General features: G+C 35.5%; 1 protein-coding gene across 3 annotated transcripts in view; it reads left to right on the top strand.

The window, feature by feature from the left end:
- The first annotated feature begins 3,338 nt into the window (after positions 1-3,338).
- LOC127837733 (uncharacterized) overlaps positions 3,339-19,263 on the top strand; it is a 33,099-nt gene continuing 17,174 nt past the window's right edge. For 2 of the 3 annotated variants that reach the window (XM_052365047.1, XM_052365046.1), the window contains exons 1-10: positions 3,339-3,755; positions 4,233-4,314; positions 4,664-4,772; positions 6,575-7,171; positions 9,694-9,829; positions 11,095-11,225; positions 12,817-12,884; positions 13,545-13,725; positions 15,298-15,395; positions 16,802-18,693. In XM_052365047.1, coding sequence (XP_052221007.1) covers positions 3,510-3,755; positions 4,233-4,314; positions 4,664-4,772; positions 6,575-7,171; positions 9,694-9,829; positions 11,095-11,225; positions 12,817-12,884; positions 13,545-13,725; positions 15,298-15,395; positions 16,802-18,693 — 3,540 coding nt within the window. In that variant the 5' untranslated portion in view covers positions 3,339-3,509. The remainder of the gene's footprint in view (positions 3,756-4,232; positions 4,315-4,663; positions 4,773-6,574; positions 7,172-9,693; positions 9,830-11,094; positions 11,226-12,816; positions 12,885-13,544; positions 13,726-15,297; positions 15,396-16,801; positions 18,694-19,263) is intronic. The other variant, XM_052365048.1, reaches the window with a different exon arrangement.

Raw genomic sequence — 19,263 nt, 5'->3', positions numbered from 1 at the left:
ATACTGGATTTTCGCTAAGAAGAGACTTCATTTAAACGAAAAATACCATAAAAGCGGAAATTATCGTCCCCGATTAGCATGTGCCTTATTCGGACATTTATCACGTACCTCCAAAACTATGTAACAAGGTCAAAACCATGTTACCATTCTACGGACCATGTTTATGACTGAATCTTCATAATCCATCACGTGTGTCAAAAACCTAGATCACCAAGATAAATCTTAGAAAAACCGTATAAACTCTCTAGAGGCCACATTTATGACTCAATCTTCATGAAAGTTGTCAGGATGTTCATCTTGACAATATCTAGGCGAAGTTTTAATATTGGTCACGTGCGTGCAGAAACTAGGTCACCACTTAGATAAATCGTGTAACCACTCTAGAGGCCACATTAATGAATAAGTCTTGATGAAACTTGGTCACGATATTTACCTTGACAAATTCTAGGCCAAGTTCGGACCTTGGTTACGTGCAGCTAATCAAGTAAAATTTTAGTGAAAAAAAAAACAAACTTGCTACCAAATTATTTGCCACATATATGACTGAATCTTGATGAAACTTGGTCGGAATGTTAACATTGTTAGTCTATATGCCGAGCTCTTATCTGGGTTACCTGCGCCCAAAAACTTGGTAATCAGGTCAGATCTTACAAAACCTCTTTTTCTACTCTAGGAGTCTGATTTAGGACTCAGTTTCAATGAAACTTGGTCAGAATGTTAATGAAGACAAATTCTAAGCCGAGTTTGAATCTGTGTCACGTGCGCCCGAAAACTAGGTTACAATGGCAAATCGTAGAAAAACATAGTTTCCTCTCTAGGGGCAACATTTAGAACTCAATCTTGACGAAACTTAGTCAGAATATTTATCTTGACAATATCTAGGCAGAGTTTGAATCTGCACCATGTGTGTCCAAAAACTAGGCCACAGTGTCAAGTCTTAAACACTGTTAACACTCTACATGTATTGCTTAATCTCGATAAATCGTGATCAGATAATTCACCGTAAAATGTCTATGCAAAGTTTGAATCCGGGTCACATGTTTAAAAAAAATAGATCACAAAGAAAACATATGTGGAATTCCATATTACCACTCGAGGGGCAACATTTATGACTCAATTTAGATAACTCTTACTCAGAATGTTTACCTTGATAATATCAACTCCGATAGATTTCGCTGAATTACGGTAGGTAAGTAAATCAAGTTTGTCGAAGTGTACAGTGCGACGCTTTGTTTAACAAAAGCATTTTCCAAATCATTTTGCAGAGCGATGTTGGCTTCAATTGAAGTTATTACATTGAAATAATTATCTGCCTCAACATGAACCAATTGTACTCAATGATAATATTTGTTTGTGAATATCATAGTGCCTAAAATTCATTAAATTGCCTCAATTTCTTATATATATTTTATTCTTTGACATAAATTTTCCTTTTTGCCCTGTAATCTCAACATTGCTCTGTAAATTTTAGCCGAGGCAACTGCCTCGATCGGTGTGCCACAGCGTGGCTACGACGCTGGTATACAATGTAGTAGTATAACGTTAAATGCTGCCATTACCCAATTAGCTTCAGCTATTCACGTGGCCATATTAATACCGGTAGTTAGTGAACATACCAAGTAAAATAGAAATGACCAAAGAAACACTTTTCTAACAAACAGATCCCATATCAAATAAATATTCAATGATTACTGGTAGTCAATCATTACTATTGCGAGAGCTACGTGCTAACCAACTGCGAGTTTTATGAATGTTCTTGTTTATAGATTTAGTTTAAAACTGTATTATAATTTCCAAATTATTTTGTGTATTAATACGGAAGTGCATCGTAATTTTATGTTTCTATGACAACCGATTTACGAAACAATCACAAACCTGGCGTTGGGGTTGGATTTTCGTAACGTCACAATTGATGTCACAATTACGTGTTATGAAGCTGTTCATAATACATTTATGTATATATTGAACTTTCTATGAATAGAACGACATTTAATGTATATATAAGTGCTATCAGTGCACGATTTACATTAATACGAAGATTAACATTCCAGGTGACATATTGCGTAATACTTATACACTTAATACTATTTATCTTGCATTCACGCAAACACGTGTGTGAGACGTTTTCGGCCGGGATTTGAATACTTAACCGAGACATACTTGTGCATAATGTTAATGACGCGGTTGATGGCAATTTCATAGGTGGCACGTGCGATCTCTATATAATTATAAAGGCCCCGTACTGAAAAACGTGGCTAGCTGTGTCAACACAGTCGGTTTTGTGTCTTAACTGATGACAGTTATTATAACATGTTGTTTCTATGTATTAAAAAGCCATTATTTGTTGTCGTTATTATTGTTGATTACACTATTTCCAATTTTCCCATTTTGCATAGACAAATTCTTATTCATATTACCCCAAATGAAACATCATATGCTAGTATATGTACACACAATTTACACTCAATATAATAACACAAAATATATCCGCGTGCACATACTTTGTTTCAGAATTTGTTGCGCATTTACCCCCCCCCCCCCCCAACAAAAAAATTAGTTGATTACATATAATTTATATAGTTTTTTTTCACATCATAGGATGTGCATGTACCGGTATTTAATGTATTTACAATCGCATTTAAAACATGCTCTATGTGGTATTTGGTATAATCAAACATGTATTTAGTCAGCTAGAAACGCATCGCCTTGAACGGTTTTAAAATATTGCAACTGTTTTATGTTGGAAGATTTAAATATTGAGCAACTATTGTTTAACCTTAGAACTCGAGTTATTTATATATTTCGCTAATTCCATTGCCCATAGCGTTCCATTATAAAAACTACCAACGTTCAAAGCAGTTTTCGTGTATTTCACATGATTGTATTTTTTTTTTCAAAACCGGTATCATTTTTAAGATTAATGTGTCCTCTTTCAATAGATGCGGTAAAAAATACATGGTCTCACAACTTCTTATAAAGTAAAATTCGCCCAAAGGCACACTCGAAAACATAGTTTCGGAGGTGACATTTCGACAAATTCTCCGTATTTCAGAAAACGCACCACAAACGTTCATCGTTCAACCTAATCCTCAATGAAATGCACCAAAATAGTGCATACACACATGAGTTGCAGGAAATAATCACAAAACGCATGGTGAAAAATCGCTTTTAAACCCGAAGAGAAAAGGAATTTATAAATAGGCGCTGCGGAGGGATTCAAAATGATTTAGTGTAATGTAACCTTGTTTCGGTATTATCGGAGTTCTCCGTTATAAATACGGAAAAATCCGATAAGCAGTGCGCTCTATATGTTTGGTTCCCGGGAAAGGAATGGAACCAGGACATAAACAATATGGAGGACACCGTTGCTACCAAAATTGACATTTACAGAATGTAGTGATTTGAGTAATTTTAGAAGTATTGGTGTACTTTTGCTGTACTCAAAACGTAGTCTGTTATATATTTTGACATATTGGAACAGTATTTACTTTATGATTTATTGACAAACAATGTTTTCACAAAAGAACTCGCACAGAAAAGATCTGGCTAAGAACCAAGTCAATGGCTTTGATCAAAATCAGTATTATCTTGACGCAGATCCTGATTTAAATAAAGATGTAGAGATAGTGATTCCAAGGGCTAGTGCTCGATCACGAACTACAATGTCAGCAAAGTCACAGAAAACGACTCATAGCAAGGCTTCAGAAAATGACAATATTGTGCGTTCCCGGGGAAGACCTATTAAACCCCATGAGGTATGGTACCAATACTATTTGTGGTATTATTTCTTATGGATTTGTGCAATATTAATAATTTAAAATAATTGCTTATTACAACTCATATAATGTTACCACTTGTATTTGTTTGTTACAATGTAAACTTTGGATTTAAAGCTCTTGACATCTTAGCTTAATATTGTGAGACTGGTTCTTATTCATGCAAGCATTATATTTTGTTAGAATGTGAAACAAGTCCACTATTCCTTGCCTGAGTTTTTGCCTCCTTACTCTGATGAAAAAAAAGTAAGAAGGTCTTTGGAAGCTGCCATGTGTGTTAATTATCTCACACTTATGACATTTAATTTTATTTATTAAAGTATAATCAAACAATTTTCGTTATTCATCGGTTGATTGCACTTTTAATTTTTAGACAGAGTCTGACACACTTTTATGACTCTAATCTCTTTGTTCTGTTTTTAATGCATTCTATGTAATTCTATTGCTTTATTGCAGACGGAGCCATTTTTATCCATCGACAACCTGCCCCCAGAAAAAACTTTTGTGTCAGACAAGACAGCTGCAACCCCGAGCCTCGGTAAAGTGTGACAATTTTAATTGTGCATTTTTTGATGCTCTTAATACAGTAACCACATTTTAGTTTTAAAGATGTTTGTGACAGGTTAGTGAGAGATATATTTATTTTAACAAACTGTCCTGTCAATATTAAAACATGTATTAAAACCTGCTAACAACAAACAAATTAAAACAGCAATTCTTAAAGTTTACATTATTTGATAATTCACGTGTAAGTAACAAATTATTAATACAGATTTGGAGTTCAGATGCAAAGGAATTAAACTAGGTGGCCCAAAGACAAAGTGAATTGGTAACAAGTAACTGAGTATCGACTACTGTTATTATTAATTATTAATTTTGTGTTTTAGTTCAATCTAGAGCCTCCATGCAGAAAACCCCATTTCAATCCATTCATCAACCGTCCTTTCATCGTTCAGAGAGATCAAATGTTCCACGTCAAACTTCCCCCTCAGCGAGGTATGTTTTTTGGTTATATATAAATAATCGCATATGTGTCTTCTTCGAGCAATGATTTTTTGTAATAATAAATAAATCTTAACCTTTAAACAGGTTTGTTACTCTTTAACATGGAAAGCAAGATCAACATTTCTTACAAAAGAAATATTAGAATTAAATCATATTCCAGGTAAAGGTTATAAAACTCCTTGCACCACAAGCATTTAATTTTCGCAACAACTTCTTTCACCCTTGTAATTCTAAGCACTGAATTCTTTCATTTTTATGGTTCATAGAATGGTAAGCCTCAATTAATAAAAACTGACATTTCATCATAAATGTTTATGCAGAAAAAACAAAAATGATCATTTGGTGCATAAAATATATACAATACTTCCGAGGTGGTGTCTTATAGCTTTCTCTACTGTATTTCCATTTGTGAAAGGTTCTTAAATAACCATTTAACAGTTAGGTAAATGTTTTTCTCCATAAATATATGAGCTTAGTATACTGGTAATATTTACGCCTTTTATAACCATTTGATGGTAAAGTTAATGTTGTTTTTTCACCAAATACAAGAATTTATATTGTGTAAATGTTCAATGCTGTAATATAAGTAATTTTTGTGTATATTGTTATAGTCTCTGTGTGTCAAGCAGACCTTTATTATAGCTTTCTTAATTTTTACTTTTTCATCAAAACATTTTGAAGGTAAAAAATGTAGAAGTATTTAAAAATATGAATTAATAATACTTGCAGTAAGAATGATGAATAATACCCTAAGTTAGAAATTCATGGACTTGCCAAAGCACTCCATTTGCTTCTTGCAACTCCGCCATGTATCTATGTTTTCTGCTATTCCATGCTTTTATACGTTACCATGGAAAGCAGCTTTAGTTATTTTCATAGCACAATCTACGTTTTTAAATGTTTCATGCAAATTGTATTGTGTTGTAATAGTTGATGTTTTTATGTTCAATAAGTGGTTACAAATTTTGCCTTTAGTTCTGTACGCTACCACCTTCTGGAAATGATTCTGTTTGATGAAAACAGTTGCCATAGCAACCATAGCACTTCTAATAGCGTCGAGAGTCCACGGTATATCAAACTAGCACTAGTGTGTTGACCGTGGTAGTTAGGGCGATATTTTAACTGGGTGCACATTGAAAGCCAACAGGGCCTATTTGCCTTTGCACACATTCTGATTGGTCCCTTTTGGCTGTCAAGAGTGAATTAGATAATATTTGTCACTAATGGGATTGTTGGACTCAAACAATTTGTATGTTAGCATTATTAAAGCATGCAATGACTGTACACTATTTGAATATAATTTGAAAATAGTATATAATGGATATGGCTAACCAGATAAGGGTATGGGGAAAAAAAAAATGTTTGTTATTTAGAAACACTAAACGTCTCATAGTATATGTTTGGTAAGGTGTACCTGAATATACAAATTGGAAAAATTAAATAATAAAACCAATGTCAGATATACTTTTCTTTTTTCTCCACACAATTTTCCTTTTCATGATATGTTGTACATGTTTAATGTTCAGCTCTTTAAACCAAAAAACAAGTCCATTTGTATACCTGCCATTGAAAGTTTTTAATTTATTTATTTTTGTTAAATATTTTTTTGTTATTGTCCTGTGTCATTAGTAATGCAACGATATATGATTTATGTTTGTTTATTGTCTGCAGTCATTTGTGTTATATAGGTTAGATTGTGTCATGATGTGCCATTGTTTGTGATTTTTTTCTGTTGTGCATAACCTTGGTGATGACATGTGATTGATGTGTGAAATGTTAACTTTTTTTTGAAGAGCAAATCCTGTGACTACTTGCCCAGTGGAGAACACAGTAACAACCACAGAGGGGAGAACCAGTCAAGATCAGGCAAATATGGCCAATAAACCAGACAAAAATAACCAGTCTGACTTTCACCTTGACCTTTCACCCCTCTCTGCAATGTCAAGTCCAAATGATAATTTATCCCAAGGCAATAGGGATTCTGCAGAAAATAGTCACTGCATTGTTATGAAGCCAGAGATTTTGAACAACTTTATTGATAATGCAGACACTCAGCCACTATCACAAGAGGTCAAACGTCAAAAAGGTCAGCGGCCCCACACAGCTAATGCTAAACTTGAAAATGGAAGACACCCAACTGTGTCAGCAAAACTTAATTTTATTCACTCCACGTCCTCAGACTGTCTTAATGATCTATCAGCAGGAAAAACAGTTAAGTCTTCTGCCAAAAATGTTATCTTTAGTAACAAAAGTAAATATCGGTCTGGAACCGCCCCCAGACCGAATACTTCACCTCTAAGGTCAAGGCCTTCTTCAAGGTCAAGTCAAATGTCAAGGCCAAACACTGCTGGATCTAGGACTGGTTCTCGCCTCCTAGGTTTGGGTTTCAGGTAAGAATGTTTGCGACTGGTAGATGTCATGAAGCCTTTAGTAGTTGATGTAGCGTTCAGGTTCTACATTTATTGAGATGACAGACATTTCGAAAAAAGTCTATGTTATTCTCTGAAATTCAGCTTTCTCTCTGTAAAAATCACCAATTGAATCTGTTATTAGAGACAATACTATTAAAGAAGATCTTTTAATAACTGTATGAAAGTCTATGTTATTCTCTGACTTTCAGTTTTCTCTCTGTAAAAATCACCAATTGAATCTGTTATTAGAGACAATACTATTTAAGAAGATCTTTTTTTAATTGTATGAATGTTTTGTTAAATATTGTATTTTTGAAAATCACTATCATTAACATAGTTATGGTGTACCTTTGGGCTGACACTTTTCGGAATGTCTGCTGAAATCCTGCCCTGAAATAATAATTATCATTCCTGTAATATAATTCCCAATGCTGATGTACAGTGTGTGTAAATGAATATTATTATTAACTACTGCATAACAACATCATGTTATTTCTGTATATGTTTCATTTCATGTAGTGTTTTATATCATCATATGGATTGGAACATATAAAATGTTCTTAATGCATAAGAAATAAAACCAGTCAGTTTATTTTCAACAACCAATTTAAATAAAAAATGCTCCTATCATCTATAAATAAGCATCATTAATTTGTATCATTAATGTCCGATATTCATTGCTAACTCCTGTTTTAGTATTTAGAGATGCTAGATCTTTCTTATTTATAGTGGACACATTTTCTTGGTGATAATGAAGAGATTTTCTGGTTTGTTTCATTAGCTTAGAATTTATTTTCACAATTTGCCATCAATGTCGCGCTCTTGCATTTTTGGACTTAATTAACACCTCCACAACTATGTTGTAAGGGCCCTTGATGGGGGAGTACTGGTTTCAGGTTTTGTCCGTCTGTGTTTGTCTTTGTTGTCAGATACTTATATGGAACATATCACAAAAGCTATGTATTTAAACTTCATAGGTACCCGGTAGATAGATCTAATAGAGAGGATCAGCAATGCACAGAAACCATAACTCTTGCTTTAATATTTTAGGTGTTATTTCCCTTTGTTTATTTCATACTTAAATGGTGTTCACAGCAAATCTTAAAATGTAAAAGATGTATTAGCTTGAAACATAAGAGATAAGATGATCTCATTTAGGGAAAGCGTAGTGTGCAAGAACCATTAGCATTTTTTTTCCCCATTGAAACCTTTCCCTGAGTAAAACAGAAAATTTCCTGGTTACTCAAGTACAGCATCTAGTCTTTCTATGTGATTATTCTTACAGATAATTACAGGCACTAATGGTTTGTGCCATTAAATAAAATAAAAAGTCCATAACATGTATGCTTAATGTGATTTTTGTCTTCAAACAGGAATAATTTTAGTACAGCTGAACTGCATTATTTCACCTTGGTATTCTTGAAAGTCCTTAAAATGTATTTCTGTGCTAAATATTTTTCTACTTATTGTGGCATTTTGCATATTTGTCGGTTTTGTTTCCTCAGAAGAATACATAAAGCAAGTCTGTGTTGCTAAATCTGTGGTGATGCTTTTTTTTCATAAAATACGTACAATATGGGTTTAGGCTCACATGGTATGGACAGTGCTAAGAAACTGTGTTGTTAAACGCTGTCAAATTGTATCAGTAGATATAGACCTTTGTTTTGGTGTTTGTTCTTTAAGTATGAATATATTTTTGAAAATTGGTACAATCCTTGTAGAGAAGATTTGAACATTTACAGAAACACATTCTAAAGTATTATTTTGTTTCATTTGCACTTATTAATTGCCTGTGATTTTATTTTTCATCTTTTTGTTAGTCCAGTTCTCTATTCTACCCTTTGTCAAATAACAATTGATGCCTCCAAGTTTCTGATACTGATATCACTGTTTTAAATTGCACCAAAGAGTACAATGCTCCCTCAGACAGTCAGTAGTGGATTTTGAACCATTATATTGATTCTTATTGCAAACAGCCTGAATTAAATTCTAACAGTCAGATTCTTATTGAAAATAGCATGATTCTAATTAAAAATAGCCTGATTATAATTGAAAATAGCCCTATTCTATTTGAAAATAGCCTGATTCTTATTGCAAGCAGTCTGATTCTTATTGTAAACAGTCTGATTCTAATTGAAAATGGCCTGATTTTAATTGCAAACAGTCTGATTCTAATTGTAAACAGTCTGATTCTAATTGCAAACAGTCTGATTCTAATTGCAAACAGTCTGATTCAAATTTGGAAGAGTCTGATAGTTATTCTGAAAATTCTGATTCTTGTTGCAAAAAGTCATATTAAAAGACATTGTTATACCAACTTTTAAGTATTAATATGCAGCGCTATTCCATGATGGTTGAAACTCTTTTCTAATGTAAAAACTATTCTTTTGTAATGACAGAGGTCTGCATTGTATTCACAGTTATGCTTTTGTAATCGTCATGTTAATTATGAAACTTTAAATATTCCATTAATCACTGACACCTCTTGCTTTTCTTCCCAGGAGCATTACATCAAGGACAGGTCGGGTAACTCCTGCAAATACTCCCTATCAGTCGCCTAACAAGCAGGTACGGCAGGCCAATCATCACGTGCGGTCACCGTTCAAACACGCTGTCGACAAACCAGACCTTAGTCCAGTATGTATCTTGAATGCTTGGTTTCAGCATGTTAGCGCTTTTTTGGACAGACACTTTTCCATAACATTTTTAAGCAAAAGGTTGAATTAATTTACTGCATTATTATACGTTCATTTGAGAATGACTGCATTAGGGTTACACTCCAGCAGGCAAGTGGTTGGGTGGGCAGTTTATTCATTATTTCCTATTTCCTGCTTATTTTTACAACTAACACTCGACGGCATGCTTATTTATACAGGTATTTCTTTAACACAGAATCAATAGATACATGTTCAGAGAATGTGTAATAACCATACACACAATTGGTCGAAGTAAATATTGTCGTTGTGAGGGTGTCTTTTGGTAGACTAGTTATGTTACGGTCTTAGAGGAAAACAATTGTTATCAGAAATTCATGAACTTGCTAGATATAAGAGCCTTGCTCTCAGGAAACTGGACTTAACCCTTTGCATGCTGGGAAATTTGTCGTCTGCTAAAATGTCGTCTGCAGAATTTCTAAAATTAGCATTTTCTTCTATTTTTTTCAAAGAATACTATCAGAATAGCAAACAGTTTGGATCCTGATGAGACGCCATGTTCTGTGGCGTCTCATATGGATCTAAACTGTTTGCAAAGGCCTTCAAAATTCGGTTCCAGCACTGAAAGAGTTAAATCATGTGCATAATTAAAGTGTCATCCCAGATTAGCCAGCGCAGGCTAGGCAGGGACCAAATGTTCAGCTTTTATGGTATTTTTCATTTAAAGGAGGTCTTTTCTGAGCAAAAATCCAGTTTAGGCGAAAGTGTTGTCACTGATAAGCCTGTATGGAATGTTTAGGCTAATATGGGATGACATTTTACGCACATATCAAGCCCAGTATTCCCAGAACGCAGTTCATAATGTTCAGTTATCAGCTCAGTGTTCAACATATCAGCTCAGTGTTCCACATATCAGCTCAGTGTTCAGTTATCAGCTCAGTGTTCAGTTATCAGCTCAGTGTTCAGTTATCAGCTGAGTGTTCAGTTATCAGCTCAGTGTTCCACATATCAGCTCAGTGTTCCACATATCAGCTCAGTGTTCCACATATCAGCTCAGTGCTCCACATTCACAGATTCTCTCAAATGTCTTTGTACTACTTTGATGTTATCTTTAACTACTTTGATGCCATTAATTTTTAACTACTTTGATGCCATTAATTTTTAACTACTTTGATGCCATAATTAACTACTTTGATGCCATCTTTAACTACTTTGATGCCATCTTTAATGCCTTTCTGTGTTACAAAGGACGGCCGTGAGACCCCGTCCATGGGTATGAAGGAACGAACGGCGCTTGCCGCGTTCCACGTACACAAGATGCTTGCTGTGGCGGGGGAGAGGGACACACACAAGGTCAATGGAAAACTTCTCAAGGGAAAGTGAGTCCTAGCAAGTTATTTAGTTTTGAATTATATAGATGAGATGAGAAAAGTGTTCTTGTTTTAACCCTTTCAGCGCTGGAACCGAATTTTAAAGGCCTTTGCAAACAGTTTGGATCCAGATGAGACGCCACAGAACGTGGCGTCTCATCAGGATCCAAACTGTTTGCTATTCTAATAGTATTCTTTGGAAAAAAAATCTAAGAAAATGCGAATTTTAAAAATTCAGGAGACGGCATTTTAGCAGACGACAAATTTCCCAGCATGCAGAGGGTTAAGCAACCGTCTTCATGCTAACCAATAGCCTGATAAAATAAAAAAATGTTTTTTTCACCTTTTTGGCGATTGTTTAGCCATTGGCGACAATTGTGATGGACAATTGCAAAGCCTGATAGTGGAATTAACTTAGTAGATGATATTGACAGTTATATTTCTGAGATCTTTTATTACAAATTCATCAATGCACCACCATTACTTAACATCAAAAGCATGCAAATCTGTTCCTTGGTATCCTTCTTTCACATTTTGTAAAAACCAAATCAGTGACCTCATGAATTTTCATGTAAAACTTGCTTATTAGTCCCCTACCGGTTTCACCGGAGGGGACTTATGGTTTTGTATCCGTCCGTCCGTCCGTCACAGTTTCTGGATCCTGCGATAACTTTAATATGGATAGATGGCAATATGGACATTATGCACGTCATTTCATTTTGTTCCTACGTCAAAAATTCTGATTGCTATGGCAACAAATAGACTAGAAATACTGCTGAAAATGGTGTTTTTTCTGGATCCTGCAATATCTTTAAAAGTTCTTAATATTTTTTCATGAAACTTAAAACATGGATAGATGGCAATATGGACATTACGCACGTCATTTCATTTTGTTCCTACGTCTTAAATTCTGGTTGCTATGGCAACAAATAGACTAGAAATACTGCTGAAAATGGTGTTTTTTTCTGGATCCTGCGATTACTTTAAAAGTTCTTAATATTTTTTCATGGAACTTGAAATGTGGATAGATGGCAATATGGACATTATGCACCTCATTTCATTTTGTTCGTACGCCAAAAATTCTGGTTGCTATGGCAACAAATAGACTAGAAATACTGCTGAAAATATGGTTTTCTGGATCCTGCGATAACTTTGCAAGTTCTTAATATTTTTTCATGAAACTTGAAATATGGATAGATGGCAATATGGACATTATGCACGTCATTTCATTTTGTTCCTACGTCTTAAATTTGCTTTGGCAACAAATAGACTAGAAATACTGCTGATAATGGTGTTTTTTTCTGGATCCTGCGATAACTTTAAAAGTTTTTTATATTATTTCATGAAACTTGAAACATGGATAGATGGCAATATGGACATTATGCACGTCATTTCATTTTGTTCCTACGTCAAAAATTCTGGTTGCTATGGCAACAAATAAAAAAAATATTCTGAAAATTGTGGAATTTCTGACAATGAAGGAGCCAGTAGGGGACTTTTATTGCTTGGCAATAGTCTTGTTGCTTATAGTTCATTATATAAATGTTCAAAAGTATATATAATAATAACCAATACACGCTTCAATGTTCCACTTTTTCAGACTTAAACCTCTCTACCCTGTGAAAGTGGATGGGCCAGGCATTACCAACTGTAGAGGAATCGTTTCTGGTAAGAACTTCAAAGTTTTTACTTTGTTTGAACTTATAAAAACTAGAGGGTTTAGGGAACTGTTGGCAACACTACAGATTTCGCAAAAGACTAGCAAACAGAGCGACAAATACTGACTGTACGCTGGTTATTCAAGATGAAGCATACACTTCGAAAACCTGCGGAATGTGTGGAAATATCAACAAAACTCTTGGTTCAAGCGATACATTTATTTGTAATCAGTGCAACTACAAAACGCATCGAGACATAAATGGTGCTAGAAACATTTTGTTAAAATCATTGTGCTTGTTTTCATTCGCAAATGTTTGACACTAATTTTGTATTGATTGTAATCCTAAAGTCTAATGTTAACCGCTCTTACTTTGCTTACGCTTGGTTCAGGGCGTTTGACTGCCGACTGAAATGGGTCATAATGACAATTTGGGTTGAGAAAATAACAACCCGGTTGTTAGGCAGGGGTAGTTTAAAAAAAAGGCACCCCCTCCCATACATATGAACCATTTTTAGATGTCAAATAAAGGGAACAAAGGCTTTGTTAACTCAGCTTCTTCATGGTTGAGGTGAGCAGCATAGGGCCTTCAGCCCCCTTTGTTAAAAAATCCTTTTAGTTCAAATATTAATGAATACGCCTGTAAAGGTCATTGTTCATTGATTTTCTAGAGGCGCACTCGTACCAGGCGTCGCCCAGTCGTACACTGCAGCGCCGCATCCAGCTGATGACGTCGATACCAAACGTACATGAGTACCTGTATGACAGACCACGCACCGTTGAATCTGTTCACCAGACCTCCGTGGCCACCAGCATTGACGACAACTATGACGAGAATATTGACTCTGACAGGTAACTGTTACTAAATATAAATATTTTTATTAAACAAATTATGTAAATAAATATGCTTGTTATTGAAGGGACTTGTTCACAGTTTGGAGCATTTTTTTAAGAATGTCAGTAAATGCCTTAAAAAGCTAGATTTTAACCATGGAATGTAGAGCTTCATTATAATGACAATAATAAAGTTGAAGAAAGAAATAAAATGTCCGAAAGAGGGCTTGAACAAGTGTCGTTTGAATGAAATGGCTCATTTCTCTTTCTCTTCACCTGTGTGTCTGACATTTTTCAGCCTTGTTTGTTTCATTCTTTGTGTCTTTCATGTACAAGTCTGGTTTATTTCATCCTAAGAGTGTGACACATATGAGTCTGTGGCCTATCATCCTTTGTATCTGGGATATATGTATCTTGTTTCTTTCCTAAGTGTGTGCCATGTATGAGCGTTGTTTCTTTCTTCCCAAGTGTCAAGAATATATGTGTCTTGTTTCTTTCATCCTATGTGTCTGACATGTCTTTAGTCTATAAGTGTGACATATATGAGTATTGTTTTTTAGCATTTTTTTTGCCTGCTATGTGTCTGACAGTTTTGACTTTTGTTTCTTTTATCCTTTATGTCTGACATGTGTGAGTCTTGTGTATTTTATCCTATGTGTCTTACATTTATGGTGCTTGTTTCATTCCTCCTGTGTCTGATATGTCTGTCCTGCGTCTTTTTTCCTATAATTTTTGTGTCTTGACTCTTACTTTATGTCTCACATATGTGAGTCGATGTTCTTTTTTAAATGCGTCTGACACATGCATGTTTGTTTCTTTCATCCTAAATGTGTGAATTTTTTTCTTCCTATGTGCCTGAGTCTTGTTTCTTTCTTCCTCTTTTGTCTGACATGTGTTTGTCTTTTCTCTTTCTTATGTGTCTGTCATGTGTGAGTTTTATTTATTATGTGTCTGACAAGTTTGAGTTTTATATATTATGTGTCTGACAAGTTTGAGTTTTATTTATTGTGTGTCTGACAAGTTTGAGTTTTATTTATTATGTGTCTGACATGTTTGAGTTTTATTTATTATGTGTCTGTCATGTTTGAGTTTTATTTATTATGTGTCTGACAAGTTTGAGTTTTTATGTATCTGAAAAGTACTAGTCCTGTATCTTTCTTTCTATTTTTCTGACATGTGCGAGTTTTCTTTCTTTCTATTTTTCTGACATGTGTGAGTCTTCTTTCTTTTTCCTGACATGTCTGATATGAGTGAATCTTTTTTTCTTCCTAAGTGCCTGACATATATGAATCATGTTCCTTTCTTCTTATGTTTCTGACATATATGAATCATGTTTCTTTCTTCCTTTGTGTCTGCCATATATGCATCATGTTTCTTTTTTCCTATGTGTCTGACATATATGCATCATGTTTCTTTCTTCCTATGTGTCTGGCATACATGATTCATGTTTCTTTATTCCTTTGTGTCTAACATATATGAATCATGTTTCTTTCCTCCTATATCTATGATCTTTATGAGTCATGTTTCATTCCACCTATTCCTGTGACACATTTGAGTCTTGTTTCTTTATTCCTATGTGTTTTCTTTAAGGAACCTGCCAGATGAGGTGCTGTACCGGGCCCCTACCCTGATGGAGCCCCCTGCCCCAGAGAACACCTTCATACCCGCCCCCTCTCATGAGCCAACATGTAGGTTGAAGTCTGCAAAGGCTCATCAAGGACGGCTCTTTCTGCTCTGATGGTTTTGTTTGAAGGAACTCTCTTCTTTCTTAGCAAAAATCAAGTAAAGGGGGAAAGAGTCGTCCTGATAAGCCTCTGCGGACTGTGTTGATGTGTCTTTATCAAGTTAAAAAAGGAAGCTCACATTTAGGTTGATATGTCTTTGTCAAGTTCAAATAAGAAGACCACATTTTGGTTGATGTGTCTTTGTTAACTTCAAAGGGGAAGCCCACATTTAGGTTGATATGTCTTTTTAATGTTCAAGGGGAAGCTCACATTTAGGTTGATGTGTCTTTGTAATGTTCAAGGGTATGCCCATATTTAGGTTGATGTGTCTTTGTAATGTTCAAAGGTAAGCCCACATTTAGGTTGATGTGTCTTTGTCAACTTCAAAGGGAAAGCCCACATTTAGGTTGATGTGTCTTTGTCAACTTCAAAGGGTAAGCCAACATTTAGGTTTATGTGTCTTTGTCAACTTCAAAGGGTAAGCCCACATTTAGGTTGATGTGTCTTTGTCAACTTCAAAGGGGAAGCCCACATTTTGGTTGATGTGTCTTTGTAATGTTCAAGGGTAAGCCCACATTTAGGTTGATGTGTCTTTGTAATTTTAAAGGGGAAGCCCACATTTAGGTTGTTGTGTCTTTGTAATGTTCAAGGGTAGGCTCACATTTAGGTTGATGTGTCTTTGTCAACTTCAAAGGGGAAGCCCACATTTAGGTTGATGTGTCTTTGTCAACTTCAAAGGGGAAGCCCACATTTAGGTTGATGTGTCTTTGTTAACTTCAAAGGGGAAGCTCACATTTAGGTTGATGTGTCTTTGTAATGTTCAAGGGTAAGCTCACATTTAGGTTGATGTGTCTTTGTAATTTTAAAGGGGAAGCCCACATTTAGGTTGATGTGTCTTTGTCAACTTCAAAGAGGAAGCCCACATTTAGGTTGATGTGTCTTTGTAATGTTCAAGGGGAAGCCCACATTTAGGTTGATGTGTCTTTGTAATGTTCAAGGGTAGGCTCACATTTAGGTTGATGTGTCTTTGTCAACTTCAAAGGGTAAGCCCACATTTAGGTTGATGTGTCTTTGTTAACTTAAAAGGGGAAGCCCACATTTAGGTTCATGTGTCTGTGTCAACTTCAAAGGGTAAGCCCACATTTAGGTTGATGTGTCTTTGTCAACTTCAAAGGGGAAGCTCACTTTTAGTGTGATGTGTATTTGTAATGAATGAAGAGGCAGCCTATATTTTTTACCACCAATTAAATATGAAATACTTTCTACACTGATTAATCATTTTGGTCATGCCATTAGAACAATAACTTTAAATTAGTTTATCTTTGTAATCAAATGGATTGTAACTAAAGAACAGGGTGTTTCTTTTGTAGATATACAAGAGAACATATCAGCTCAAGGTAAAACAATTCTGGAAGAGACTCCTAGAATGTTCGCTACGGAGACAGGAAAGAACAAATCAGATCTTTTGATTTCGAGCAACATACACCATGAAATGCACATCAGTGAATCTGATGAAAACATTGACCATTTGCCAATAAATTCTGTAGCAGATGCCAACAAAAACAATATGAATGCTGGGCACAGTGTTGGTGACGATGCTGAAGAGATGTTTCAAGACAATGACAGGCTTGGAAGCCAATCAAAATCTGTTCATTTTGTGGAGAAGAGAGCAAAAGCAAGGTCTAAAGAAGTAAACGAGGAAAGCAAGGAGATGAAAGAGCTTACCAATGCAAGTATAGCAAAGCAAGAAAAAGAAGGGACAGTTAGTGATGTGAATGATGATGATGAAGTTGCCCGGAAAAACAAAAAAAATGTAAAGGAATCTTGTAAGGAGGATGGCATGGATACATTAAAAAAGAAGAGAGATGAGAGCGATGATGATGATAATGATGATAATCAACACAAAGATGATAAATATGGAGGAAGAGCTAATAAACAAGAATCATCTAAGGCTAGTTCATCTGTTAGCACGAAAGGAACAAACCATGACAGTAACAAAGAAGAAAAGAAAGGTGGTAACAAAGATGCGGAAAATGTTCCAAGGGATATTAACAGCCAGTACCAGAAAACACCACACGCTTCTATAAACCACACTAAAAAATATGCACCAGATGGTAACATCAAACCAGATAAAAAGAAATCATCAAGACCAAATTCAGCCAACAGAGCTAAATTATCTGCCCGTTCTAAACAAAGATCATCAGAACAAAGTAGCAGACCAAGCTCAAGTAGGTGTCTTAGCCGGGAAAGAGACAGTCGGTGCTCCAGATATGAAAAGTCAAAGGCCAGTAAGATGCATACAAACAAACTGGAAGTGACTTATGTTATCCATGGTGACAAGGTCGTGACCTCTCTGGGCTCTGAAAGCCCTCATAGGGGTCGCAGTAGGTCTGCAAGCCCCTGTCGAAGCAGAAGGTCAAGTTTTAGAGTTGACAGTGATGTTGAAGATGCAGGTAGGCACTGCGTTGGCCCTGAAGATCAAAATGATAATTGTAATGTTACAAGTTATAGGTCAAAGGTCAAGTTCATGCTGGAGGGGGAAGAACCAGAAATGGAGACAATATTTATAGAGGATGATGACGAGATCGGAGTAAAGCCTGACAAACTTATTGATTTTGATGTTTTGGATTCAGAAATTGCTCTATTAAGGTCTAACATTCAAAATTCTTTGCTCAAGACTGAGATATTGGAAGATGCTGATGTCAAATCTGAATCTGATCAAGAGCTTCAGACAGAAGAAGAGAAAGAAAGTGATCTGGAAGGCTCAGTGGTCATGGATACTGAAGCTATTGAATCTATAAGAGGGGATTACTCAAACATTCTTGAAAAATACAGGCAAAAATGCATGGATCATAGTGAGGCATACGGTGCTATTAGTGAACGCCTGGTAACTCCTCGAAATACGCAGAATTTTATTTCTTCTGGGCAACGGTCTCATTGTGAACGATCAAACAGTTCACATATAGGGAGCTCAGTGAGGCGTAGGAAAAATAGCTACTCTGGAGAAAATTCAGTTGGAGGGGTCAGTGACAGTGGCAGAGGTTCGGTGGAAAATTTATCGGAAATATCTCAAACAGCCAGCTCAACCTTCACTGATACATGCATTCCTAAACTTGACCTTTGCGATGCAACTAGTGACCTTGACCTTAACACTGATCGCACAGATGTCACAGTAACCAATGAAATGATGGAGATTGAAGATGATCTACTCAAGAAGAATATTTTAGAAATTGTCTGCGACCAGCTGTCACCTTTGTCAAAGGTTGGTAATGGAAATTTTTGTAAACCTTTTTTTAAGCTTGAAAGCATCAAAACACTTTGCATCAAAAGTTAATGCATCAAACAAAAGCTTTTGACATACTGGGAAACTGAAAAGCAGGACTCAAAAACGCACATTTGAGCCATTTTCTCCCAACTTCATTATTTCAATAATTTGTTGTACATGTACAGAGGATATATGAGTTTTCTCAGATAATCTTAGGGCAAATATTAGGGGTGATGGTCTAGCAGGCCTCTGCTAATTTTCATCTCAGCTGGTAACTTTTCTTGGAAGAACGAGTACTTGTTGACTCTACAAATACCTTGAGATCCAGAACATCTCTATGGTGGACACCTTTTCCCCTACACTAGCGGGGCTCTTGGAAGATTCAGCTTGTAATAAGTTTGTATTGAATAAAAGTTGTCATCAAATTGTTGGAACAAAATTTAAAACAATTATGTTTTAGAGTTTTTGCTTGAATTTCATTGAACTTGTTGATACTTTTATTCTCATTTTCTGTAATTGTTTGCAAGTATATTGTGGCTTTTACTTTTAAAGAATCTTGGCTCTTAG

This window comes from Dreissena polymorpha, chromosome 7, assembly GCF_020536995.1.
Source record: "Dreissena polymorpha isolate Duluth1 chromosome 7, UMN_Dpol_1.0, whole genome shotgun sequence".
NCBI lineage: Eukaryota > Metazoa > Mollusca > Bivalvia > Myida > Dreissenidae > Dreissena > Dreissena polymorpha.
Note: the sequence above shows the minus strand (reverse complement) of the source record. Positions and strands in the feature narration are given on the sequence as shown.